Here is a 13,093-nt window from a genome sequence, read left to right as displayed (position 1 = left end):
CTATTTCCAATCCTTGAGTTTTTTAAGTAACACAAAGATTACTTTAAAAATTCAAATAACTTTTCAATATTTTGCATCAACAACTATACTCAACTTTAATCTTTCAAGAAAATATGACATAAATGACATAAACATTTACACCACACACAAGATTGATCTCAACACAAAGTTTGAAAGCCAAACTTGTTTTTTTTTGATTCCATTGCAAATTTACTAAATGAACACCAAGTCTCAATTTGCTCTTCACTTTGGCAGAGCGTTGTTGCATAAACAATGATGGAAAAAAGATCCTTATTACAATAAAAATCCTCGTATATATAGAGGAGAGGTGCAACATGAAAATAGAAAACTACAACTAAATTAAGACTAGGTCAAAGGAAGAATTCGATTTGACTTAGGACTTGTGCACTCAACATGTTAACATGAGCATATGCAGAATGATACCTGAGGTGTCGATTGACATAACAAAAGGCCACTAGGAAAAACACAAAAATGATTGTCATCTTCTTCATGTTGAGTCTCTTTTTTGGAACTCTTCAAATTTCTACAAGACATTCTTCATTTGAACTCTATTGGGTCCCTGGGTATTGCCGGTGATGATCTTGACTCGCGTGATAGAATCCTCTGAGTCAATGCAACATTTCTTGTGTTTCTTCAAAAGTGAATCCAAAAAATCTAAGATGAATTGAAGGTCAACCAATCTATTATTGATGACAAAGAGAAGTCCTCTCTATCAATTTCAGTAGTTATAAGCAAGCTAAATTCTTTAATGACCTCATCAACATCAAGAACTTTTTCGCTTTCATCAAGGAAAGCACATGGAATTTCAGAGATTTTATCAACAATTTCTTTCTTCTTGTCAACACATTCTTTTTGGGCTTTCCTCATATCCTTGACTAGGTGCTCTAGAATGTTCATTGATGTTCCAACGCCTCTTGTTACTCAACATACATACGCCGTGAAGGAATAACACCATTTTGCATGAGATCATCTGGATTAACATCTTCAAGTTTCAACCACGCTTCAAAGTCGTTCTCTTGTGATTCAAGTTCTTGGGAGAAAGCTTTTATGGTTTTGTCCACTTCTATCCTTATGGCATTGGGGTTATTGACAATGATGAAAACTAAACTTAGAAGCCATGTACCTTGACTCAACATCTTGTCCATCCATTCTCCCACGGCTCTACTCTGTGATGCTGCCTGCTCGGCTCTTTTCACAACTTGTTCATCTAGTGACGAAGTCACTGGTTCGATGGCTTTTGAGAGCTTGGTCACTTGATGAGTATTGTGGCGAGGTGCTCAACTTGTGCCTTGAGTTGATCCTTTTTAGCCTTATCCTCATCATATATGAATACAAGAGCCTCTAGAGTTGACTGAGCGTCTTGTGTAGTAGAATCATGTGTTTGCTTTCCAAACTCGATCCTATTGATGACATAGTCTGAATCTTGGATCTTGTCAATATCTGTATTTGGGGGAGGAATTTTCAACCAGCAATAATCAAGCTTCTTGATTTCATACTTGGTTCGGCAATCAACCCAAACATCTTCAATATGATGCACATGAACGTATGCTTTTCTCAACTTATTTTTCATTCCCCTATAATCAAAATCTCTCCTGGCTTTAAAGAATTTCATAGTCACTCTTCTCATCTCTTCTTCCATTGCCCTAGCTTTGTAGATTGAATTGATGGAATATTTGCCAATAGTATCTCATTATTCTATTTGATAACATGGATATATTGATACATCCATTTATAGTAAGTGTTAGAAGTGAGAATTCCTTTCCCTCTACTTAGGAGAGTTATCAAATCATTTACTTCTTCAATGAAATCACTTCTAGAAAGAGTTTTCGGCCATCTGGCAATTGTAGGCCTTGGGGTCTTCAACCAGTTATCATTCATGTTCCTCCTACATTTGTCAGAATTTTTGTCATAGTCTTGAGCTGATAGAATGGTGATGTTTGAATACTTCTCAATATTAGGACATTTGAAAATAGTGTCAAAGAAATCTTCATCTAGTCGATTCAATTTTTTACTAGTGGTGTCCTTTACACTCTTGCTAGTAGCATCAAAGTGACTTGCAGTCACCATGACAAATTCAGGGTCTTGAGCAGACATAGGGAAGGCCACAACTAGATGGGTACCATTGTTAATAATGGATTCCATTTTGCTGTATGAAGGAGGTTGCTCAACCCTCTTTAGAACTTCAGCTAGGTCAACATGACCTATCTTTGTGCCCCTTATATGATCTATGTTTGATGAAACTAAAGAACGCGGGAAAACCGGATGTGGGTCTTGCTTTTTGAACTTCATAGCCTTCTTAGTTAGAGAAGCTTTTGTCATTTGTACAATGGCAACACTGTGATAGGAAACATTATCAGTACCACAAAAGTGTAATTGATCAACCATTTTGTCTATTTTGAATTGAACAATCCTCTGAATATGATGCATTTGAATTTTGAGGCCATTAGGGTTTCCAAAACCCACATTTATCTTGGTAATTCAAAGGTAAATTGGGTTTATGAACCCTATTTACGTGTGTGCAATAGGTGTAATTTGGGTTCATAAGCTTGAATTACATTGATGACAAAGTGTGGTTCTCAGGTATAATATAGGTTCATAACTCCGAATTACACTTTGGGAAATACTAAAATAGGTTTAAGTCGGGCGTATAAGTCCAAATTACACTTATTGGGCAAAAATAAAAAGACAGGTTTAATTCGGACTTATAAATCCGATTTATATATAAGAAGGAAAAACAAAGTGTAAGGCGGATTCATAACCCCACCAGACACTTGAGAAAGGAAAATCTCAAAACAAGGTGTAAGGCGGGTTTACAAACCCACCATACACCAAGAGGAACTCAAAACAAGTTTAGTGTAGGGTGGGTTTATAAACTCGCCACACACCTTGGGATGGCAAAACACATGAAACCATTTTATTTGACGAGGTTCTGGATCTGCCATGCACCAAGCAAAGGCTTTGGTGCATGGCGGGCCTACGGCCCCACCAAGCACTGCCTCAGGCAAAGGAAAAGGTGTGAAGAGATGGTGGAGTGTGGGTTTATAACCTCATAGTTCACCAACACTTGGCATAAGCAAAGACAATGTGGTGTAAGGCGGGGTCGTAGGCCCCCCATGCACCACTGCAACATTTGCTGTATGATGGGTCTACGACCCCGCTAAACACCATTTGACAGTGAAGATATATAACAAAGTGGAGCTCGGGCACTGAACTCGAACTCCACCAAAGCTTGGTGGCGTTTGGATTTAGGGACCCAAACTTCTCCAAAACTTGAGAGAAGGTTGAAAAACGATGCCAAAACCAAAAAATGGCAACAACGAATGTCGCCTGGGTCCATAGACCTGAACAACATCACAAATGTGGTGTTGTTCAGGCCAATGAACTTGTGCTGCACCACATAAAAAGGGGAGAGCTTTAATCAACCGAATTGAATTGGAAAATCATGCATTCAAAACATCTCATTCTTGTACCATGAAATAAAAAGGGTTTTCAAATCTTGCGGAATGAACCAAAGAAAAGAAAGGGGGAAGAGAAGGAAATCTTATCCCAAAATAATGAAACAATCTTTGGTAAAAATTTGAGTTAAAGCTCCTCTTATGACGTCTAATCGACTTGAAATGGAAGAACAAAGCCCAAATTGCTGGAAAAATAGATTAAAAGCCAAGAAAAAGACTCCTAATTGATTTTCACAAAGGGATAATACATAACTCAAAGTGCCATAAATAGGTGCAAATCGGGTTTATAAACCCGATTTGCACTTACCAAGGTGCATTTCGGGTCTAGAAACCCGATTTGCACCTATGAGGCAAAAAGGTGGAAAGGAGGTGTAAATTGGGTTTACAAGTTGAATTTGCACCTTGAAAACATATTTGGTGTAAGTCGGACTTGTAAACCTAATCTACACCTAAGTTTCACACTAAGTGAAAAAGGGGAACTTCCAGGGGAAAAATGCTCTTGCGATGACAGAGGTGTCTCGCAAAGCGAGCATAGAGCTTAAAAACCACAAATGGGCTAAAATTTGTGGGGTTACCTCAATTTCTCCTAATGTTAAAATTGAGGATAACAAGTTCAATGTGATGTTTCATGTGGCACTAAAGATTTATGTTCTTTGTTTGGTGATTATGATTTTGCTAAAGCTATTTGTGAACAAGATGATAATTTTTGAGTCTTTAAATCTTAAAAAATATGATTATGCAAATGTCGTTAGTTGTTTAAATAACAATGTTGGTATTGAAATTATGAAAAGAATGGGATATAAAGGTTAGGGATTAGGAAAGAATGAACATGGAATGAGAGAACCAATTGAGCCAACAATGAGGCCAAAGTATCAAGGCCTAGGGTATGTCAAAGGTAAAGGCAATAATGTTACAGATGCTAATTTAATTCAATGCTCTCATTGTAACAAGAAAGGGCATATAAAGGACAAATGTTGGGATTTACATCCCTATACTCTATTATGTAGATTGAAGAACCATTGTGAAAAGACCCGTTGGAACAACGAATTGAAGAATGAATCTTTGTTAGGATGCATGAAACTAGATTGTGGATGGAGTAATGGGGTGAGTGGGAAGAAGGTAATAGATATGATTGAAAATTTATCGAAGCATAAATATTTCTATATGAAAAAGAAACCATTGTCTTGTCAGATGTCTACAAAACATGAAGTTGGAGGTAGTGCTTTCTTTGATTTGTTATATGATGTTGGTAAACATCTTGACCTAGTCAGCTCCCAAAAATGTTGAATCTGTGTTCTCCAATCATCAATTCAATTACTCTTACAATCAAAAAATGATCAACCTATAATTGACCATTGTGAGTCACTCTGCTACTGCTCACTGCAACCAGGACCATACATGTCGATCTATCCTACAATCTCAAAATCTGCATCCCACAAATCTGCAATATGGAGGACTAAACAATTTCCAAATCTATCACCAACAATGCCACAAAATCAACAAATCTGCAAATCATTTGAAGCATATCTGAATCTGTTATACACATACCAATAAACAACCCCTTTACAATAACATCTGCATCAAATCAAGTCATAGAAACTGCTTCCACCAACGTCACTTTCTGTAGACATTGGGCAAGAGAATGCTTTTTTTTTCATATAGGAACAATTATGCTTGAGTAACTTGTTGATCATACCTGTTATTGTCCAAAACATTGTACTCAAGGCTTGTCATTTCAGTTGTGCATTGTAAGGCAACATTACTTAATAGATGCAACATAGCATGTTGGAAAGTGTGAGAACATTTACTGAGACTATTTGTGAGTAACTAGTGAAATTGTTGTAATGGTATTTGTATATTCAATAATGAAAACGGAGTTTACATATATAGGCAGTTACATTACGATGTTTCTAAACGAAACAAACGTAAACAAAAGCCAGAATTAGAAACTACCTAAACTAACTAAGATGACCATTATAGAAACATTACAATATTTTAATACCTTCCCTTGATAATGATCATTCTTACTACCCTATAGAAGACAATCTGCAAGTCTTTTGATGACAAACGCAAAGAAGGCTACCCCTTCTCTTTAGAACACTTTGCTATTGCTGAGACCCTCCTTGGATCTGCAAAATGTTAATGATCAAGAGTACCATAATCCGTCCAACCTGATGTTGGGTAACAAAACTGAAACTGACAAAAACCTGAAACCACGATTTTGAGGGAAAATTGGCAAACCCCCCAAAGAGCAATATACATGATTGTGTCAAAAACCGCAAAAAACTTTTGCAAATGTTTGCCCTAGCAACTTCAAGTGTGACCCTAAATAGACTACAAGAAACCACGACTTTTGTGGAAATAATCGTCAAACCTTGAAAATTGAAGTTACAAATCATTGTTTTTTTTTGGAAAAAAACGGTAAAAACCCTAAAATAGGAACACCCATCATATTTTTTTGTGGAAAAAATTAGAAAACCCTCCAATAGAGAACCCACGATTTTTGAGGACAAAATCGAAAAACCACCAATAATTTTGTAGGAAAAAATTATAAACTTAGAAACGATTTTTTAAGGAGAAAATGAAAAAAAACCAAACACAATTTTTGAGGAGAAAAATTGATTAAAACCCAGACATTGAAACATCAGTCATGATTTTTTGTGGAAAAAAATCAGAAAACTCTCTTGCAGAGAAAGATTGATTTTTAGGGAAAATAAGGCAAAACCCAAATATAATTTTGAGGAAAAAATTATAAAAACCCAACAATAATGTTTTTGGAAAATATTATAAAATCCATGACCACCCCTATTTTTGGGAAAAATCAACCAAAACCCTTTTACAAACAAAATTACAATTTTAGGGAAAAAAAGGCACAAAACCCAAATAATAATACCACATTTTTTTGGAAAAACGTGAAAAGCCTATTGCTCCAAAAAACCCTAGCCACTATAGAAGAGTAGAAACCCACAATTTTTGAGGAAAAATCGTGCAAAACCCTAAGCTTGAACACGGAAAACAAAAACCAAGTAACACACCCATGATTTTTTTTAGGCTTGTCATCATGAAGAGAAACCCTCAATGCATGTTATAAAACTAAACATCATGCGGAAATACTTTCACCAGACCTGTCGTAGAAAAAGCTAAAGGCAGCCATTGTCACACGGTAAAGAAAATATGTCGCGCGTAGAAAAAGAAAGAGTCCTGTTGCAGACAAGAATGCCCTAGTCGAGGGCAAAAAACTAGAGCCAATGCATCAGTCCTATTGTGGAAATGAAGAGAACCCGTGACTAGAAACATGACCCCAAAAAAACCTTCATCGTGGAGTATAAAAAAAAAACTTCGCACGGTAGAAAAACAATGAAATCTCCAAAAACAGCTCTAAAAAATGAAACAGCCACAAAAAAACCTTCTAACCTCCAAAAACGACGCTAAAATGACACGAACCTTAGACCAAATTAAAGAAACGTAGAAGAAAATCTGCCCACAAATTTTCAAACAAACCCTCGATTTCTCACAGTGGTTTTTTAATAAAAAATCAATAAATTTTTTTTCTGGAAAATATTTCCAGGTAGAGGACCACCAATTTAAAAATTCGTCAAAAAATTAAAAATCCCCTTGACCTGCTCTGATACCATGTAATGGTAATTGTATATTCAATAATGAAAACATAGTTTACATATATAGCCAATTACATTGATGTTTCTAAATGTATCAAATGTAAACAGTAGCCAGAATTAGAAACTACCTAAACTAAGATGACCATTATAGAAACGTTACAATATTTTAATAATTTTAACTATATTTATAAAATTAATGTAATTGCTGAGTATACCCTACAACTCACAAGATACACATTCAATTCTCAAACGTTCACCATCATTTATAGGAATTTGAGTGTAATGGTACATTTTTCTTAGAAGTGCAATGCTAGCTGTCATTTCACAATTCTATCAAAATATCTGCGCTTTTGTGGCTATGATTGATGCAACAGATTGATCTTCCATTCTGAGAAGTGATTGCTTATATATGCATGCTGTTCTCTCTGATTTATGTTCCATTTATTTTATATTTCACATTTGTTTCATAGTTCATTGCTGATTTTTAAATTGTTTAAATGATTTTCCTTATGGTATATACCATGTATCTTTTGTTAAGCGGCAAAAATAGAGTTATGATGAGGACAAAGTATCTATTTTTGCCCCATGTTTGGTAATTTCTATAACATTTATGGTATGGACTATGGAGTACTAAATCATTTTATCCAAATCTCTGGTTGCTTGTCAGATTTGATCGTGATTGGAAAAAAATTGAAGCTTTTGTAGGATCGAAGACTGTCATACAGGTATGCTTTCCATCAGATTTTAGTCTATTAGCTTGGTTCATGATTATTTCAATTTTAAATATGTTGATAAATTATGGGGAACGAACACATGATGAGAGTGGGTTTAGAATCAAGTTGCATGAATGTGGATGCAGTTACAGAATACTTTAATTATGGGTATGTTATTGGTTACAGATATGATACATAAAAAAAATGGATGTAACTAAAAGTCAGATAGGCAGAAAATTGAGAATGCCATCCAGAAAGATGGAAACAAGTCGGATAGATTTCCATAAAGATCCAGATACAGGTACAGTATGTGGATATAGCAGATTGATGGGAAAAGATCAGACATGGTGCAGTAGAGATAAAATAAAGCATATGCAAAAGAAAACACGATTATCTAAAAACCACAAAATAAAAAATTGAAAATGCCATTTAACAATTTGGTAATAAAATTAATGAATGAATTTTCATTGGCATTTGGATACCATGTATCAAATGTCTATCATTTTACTGCTATGGGCTCTTTGGCAATACACAACAATCTAGAGAGCTTCATAAAATCTTCCAAATTGCAGTAAAGACATCGAGCAGTATATAAAGGCTGAGTTGATTATTTGGGTACAGGATTGGGTATTCGTTTGGGGCTTGGTTAAGGTGTAGAATCTATATTTATTAAAAATATATAAAAATAGTTACTATAATATATAAATATAAATATTTTAACAATAAATTTAATGTATAAATAAAAATTAAATAAAAAATTCAAAATGTCATTTATAAATATGGTAATAAAATTAATGAATGAATTTTCATTGGCATTTGGATACCATTTTATCAAATGTCCATGATTTTACTGCTATGGACTCTTTGGCAGTACACAGCAATTTAGAGAGCTTCATAAAATCTTCCAAATTGCACTAAAGACATCAAGTAGTATATAAAGGCTGAGTTGACAGTTTGGGTACATGATTGGGTATTGGTAGCGAAGGGATCAATCCCTTAGTGAACCACCCCTTCTTCTACCTGTTGCTTGGCTTCTTTGAGCCTACAATTGTAAGCGCGTACACTCTCATTTTACCATACTTGGTATTATAGATTTCTGCTACAATCTCGTTGTCATCCCTCAAGAGTTTGAACTCCTCCTCAAACACCTTCTTTAGATTAGTCCATCCTGCCTTGTGCTTAGCGTCAAGGTCTGTGTACTAGCCGATGGCAATCCCCCGAAGGGTGGTGGGAAATGCTTTCAGCCAGTAGTCCTTGTCATCTTGGCCATTCGCCTCCCATATCGTTATACATGTCTTGCAATGGCGTACGTAAAATTCGAGAGTTTCTGCTTCTCTTGGGTGTTCATCATTGTTTTCACTCGGAAGGTACTGTGTGTATTCGCCTTGTGTGTTAGACCTGGGTGGATTGTTTTGACTGCTACATTCTGGTGCTTTCCTTGCACTCTCGGCCATGCAGGCGTCCTCTATACATCCAGCTTCAGCATCCCCAACACTTCAAGTACTTCTAGTGTGCCGAACCTAGGTGGACTGTTCTGATTGCTACGTTCTGATGCTTTCCTTGCGCTCGGCCACGCGCGCATCCTCTACACGTCAACCTCTAGCGTCCCAACACTCCGGGTACCTCCGGACTCTGACTTGTCTCTGTGCTCCCTTCGGTCAAGAGTCAATATATCACCTAATCGCTTGGTCTTGACCACCCTGTGGCCTTTTCTCACTTTTAATGGGGTCTATGGGTATGAATCACTCAAGGCTGACTTGATTTCTTTTAAGGCAACGATGCCAAAATGTTTACCGCTACAACTGAGAAATTAAATATAGGAAATAATAATATACATGACAACGCATACTAGACACAATAGTAAAATATATCTTTATTCACACATGCAATTATTACAGAGAAGAGACTAGAGATGGCCGGTCAAGGATTACAATAGACCCAACTATACCATACTACCTTCCTTGGCTGTACACAACATATTTAAAGGACCCGACAATTGCTGAGAGGTACACAACCATCAACCAACCGACACATTAACTACCCGAGAGTGACAACCCACTTAATACAAACAATTAATACATTGGTAGATAACAAATATTATCAAACATAACAATCAAACATAACAATAGGCATTTGATGTTGACTACAAACACAATCCCCAACATGATTTCTACAAGCTGAAGAATTATTTTCACCTGCTTTGCTTGATCCATTTCAGGCTTGAATTGAACCTTCGCTAAATAGTTTTTGCCTTTCACAACTGTCTCAAGCAGCCAAAGATCCATGCATAGAGGATGAACATGGAGGGATGGAGACAACAAAGGGTCAGGCCTTGTGTGCCATCTCCAAGAAAGAGCTGTGCTTTGGAGAAGAACCCAAGAGTTTTTCACATGATGCCCTAGCAATGCATATGCACATAGTGGGGTGAGGGGGAGGTGGGCTAGGAAAAGTAGGAAGATCCGTAGGCAGCATGCTTAGAAATCTTGATGTCTGATGGGAGAAACACAACTCTTCACATTGTCCAATATCTGATCAATATTAACATAGTTCTGAAGAACTGAGGGTTGTTCATCAAGCCTCTATGCATCCAAAGGAGGGGATGATCCCTTTGACAAACTTGTGCTTCTGCCTTTAGAAGCATAAATAGGAGCAAAGGAGTTCGGGAGTGACATCTCAAAGATTTGTTAAATATTATAATCATATACAAATGAATATGTAGTAAAATTAAATTTAAATGTTATGAAAGTTTACATAAATTAAAAAATGCTAATATTTAAGAAAAAAGAAATATTAAAATTTGAAATCTTTAAATGTTAAATAAATTTGAAAACATTAAAATTTTAATAAATTCAAAACATAGAGTTAAATTTAAGTGGAAGTATTAAAATGTAAACAAATTTAAAATTATTAAAAGCTAAATTTAAAATGATAGAATTAATATCTAGACATTTAATTTTTAAATGGTGTCATTTTTTGAATGTATGATTTGTATGAGGTTAAGATGGCCTACTCTATTTCTTGTACACACTCTACACTCAAATAAAGAGAACTCTTGCAAAATCAGTTTGATGAAATTTGCTGATTTCCCATTTGCAATAGATGAAACACAAACTGGAGCTAGCAATAGGTGCTCATTTGTTTTTCTCTCATCATTCACTATGAAATAATGGGGCACTATTCGGGTGACTCATGTGTGCTCGTGGTGTACCTTGGCTGTCTGGGCCATGCTTGGGACGGATCCTTGGGGAATCCATGTTTGGCCCCATACTCGGACATGTTCTGGCTGGGATTGGCAAACTTGACAACTTAGTATAAAATCTATAAATTCTATAGAGATCACCTCAAGACTAGTGGTATTTATACAATTTGGAATTTCTAGCTCTATTTATGTGTTCTTAGGGGCATTTTTTCTCATTTCTATTAAAGTAATAATATTGTAATATTGCTACAATGGTCATCTTAGTCATTTAATTAGTATTTAGAAACTTCCATTTATGTCTTTTGTCTTTAGTTAGTTTTAGGAAGTTTCCTTTCTGTCTTACGTGTTTCTATTCTTGATTGTTTTTGTTATGGAAAGATTTTCTTGTAATTTTCTATGTAAGGAGTATTCCTATCCTCAATTATACACAACATCGAATTATCATTTCATGGTATCAAAGCTTAAGTTCTTTTTTGGCATTTTTGTGGAAAAAAATCAATGGTTTTGCTTGGATTTTTCCACAAAAATTAGGGAGTTTTTATTTTTGTTTATTACTTGTGATGGCCGCAAGTAAAGTTTTTGCACAAATTGGGGAGGTTTTGTACGATTTTCTCCTAAAAAATCATGGATGGGTTTTTTGATTTTTATCCACAAAATATCATGGAGGGTTTTGCATGTTTTTCTCTTCAAAAATTGTGATTTCTCTATTTTTTTTTTGCAAAATTTTTTCACACAAAAATTGTGGGTTCTTTCTCTTCTGGAGAGTTTTTTGATTTTTTCCACAAAAAATCATGAAGGGTTTTGCTGTTTTTTTGTGTTTCCTGATTTTTCCCAAAACAAATCATGATGGATTTTCTGATTCTTTTCCACAAAAAATTGTGGAGGGTTTTGAGGGCCGTGATTTCTATGTGTTGGGTCTATTTTTTCCACATGATGACAAGGTAGTTTGCTGTGTGAAGATTTTTTGGCAGCGACTGAGAAGGGTTTCAGTCTGTAGCTTTTTTGAGTTTTCTGATTTTTTTCCTAAAAAATCATGGTTGTGGGTTTTCTGATTTTTTCCATAAAAAATCATGGTGGTAGGTTTTCTGATTTTTTCTATAAAAAATCATGGGGGTGGGTTTTTTGATTTTTTCCAAAAAAAAATCGTGGTGGAGGGTTTGCTGATTTTTCCACAAAATTGTGGTTTTAGTTTTTTGCCAATTTTTTGTCAACAAAAATTGAAGTTTTTGAGAAGTTGATGGCTTCATTACCCAACTTCAGGTTCGAAGGATTGTTGTAATTTTGGTCATATACATAAGTTCTGCAGAAACAAGGAGGGTCTAAGCAGGCTCATGTTGCAGAGCGTTTCGAAGAGAAGGGGGAAGCCTTTTTTGCATTCATGGCCAAATGACTTGTAGATTATGTTTGTAGGGTAGTTAGTAGGATGACCATTAAGGGAGGGTATTAAAGTAATATTGTAATATCGCTATAATGGTCATCTCAATCATTTAATTAGTATTTAGAAACTTCCATTTATGTCTTTCGCCTTTAGTTAGATTTAGGAAGTTTCCTTTCTATCTTTCGTGTTTCTATTTTTAATCATTTTCATTATGGAAAGATCGTCTTGTAATTTTCTATATAAGGGGTATTCCTCTCCTTAATTATATACAACATCGAATTATCATTTCAATTTCAATTTAATAATTAGTGAATCTTTTCTGTAGAACACAAAAGTACTACTGAGGGGGGGGGGGGGGTGGGGTGAATCAGTAGTACAACAACTTTAAATTTATACCAAGCTTTAATCTGAAAACTGAAAGACATAAAAGATGCAACAACTGAAACTGAGAAAGGTGCAACAACAAGAACACATAGCACAATAGTTTACGTGGAAACCCAATGTGGGAAAACCACGGTGAGAAATGCTGCTAGGATCTACTGTCCTAATCCGGCTGCACAATTGAAATGTTTTACAACCTTTTAGGGCACCACCCCAAGGAATCACCAAATCCCTTCTCTATTGAGCACCAACACAATCAACTAAGAGCAACAACTCTGGTTCACATAACAAACTTCCACTTTTAGAATCAAATATACAGATATGTTTTT

At 35.5% G+C, this 13,093-nt stretch overlaps 1 protein-coding gene across 10 annotated transcripts in view; it reads left to right on the top strand.

Moving 5' to 3' along the window:
- The window catches only part of LOC131070938 (protein REVEILLE 6), a 182,125-nt gene that overhangs the window by 33,537 nt on the left and 135,495 nt on the right, over window positions 1-13,093 (top strand). For all 10 annotated transcript variants that reach the window (XM_058006639.1, XM_058006636.1, XM_058006640.2 and 7 more), the window contains exon 2: window positions 7,761-7,818. In XM_058006639.1, the coding sequence (XP_057862622.1) occupies window positions 7,761-7,818 (58 nt within the window). The remainder of the gene's footprint in view (window positions 1-7,760; window positions 7,819-13,093) is intronic.

Source organism: Cryptomeria japonica, chromosome 1 (assembly GCF_030272615.1).
Source record: "Cryptomeria japonica chromosome 1, Sugi_1.0, whole genome shotgun sequence".
NCBI classification, from domain to species: Eukaryota; Viridiplantae; Streptophyta; class Pinopsida; order Cupressales; family Cupressaceae; genus Cryptomeria; species Cryptomeria japonica.
Note: the sequence above shows the minus strand (reverse complement) of the source record. Positions and strands in the feature narration are given on the sequence as shown.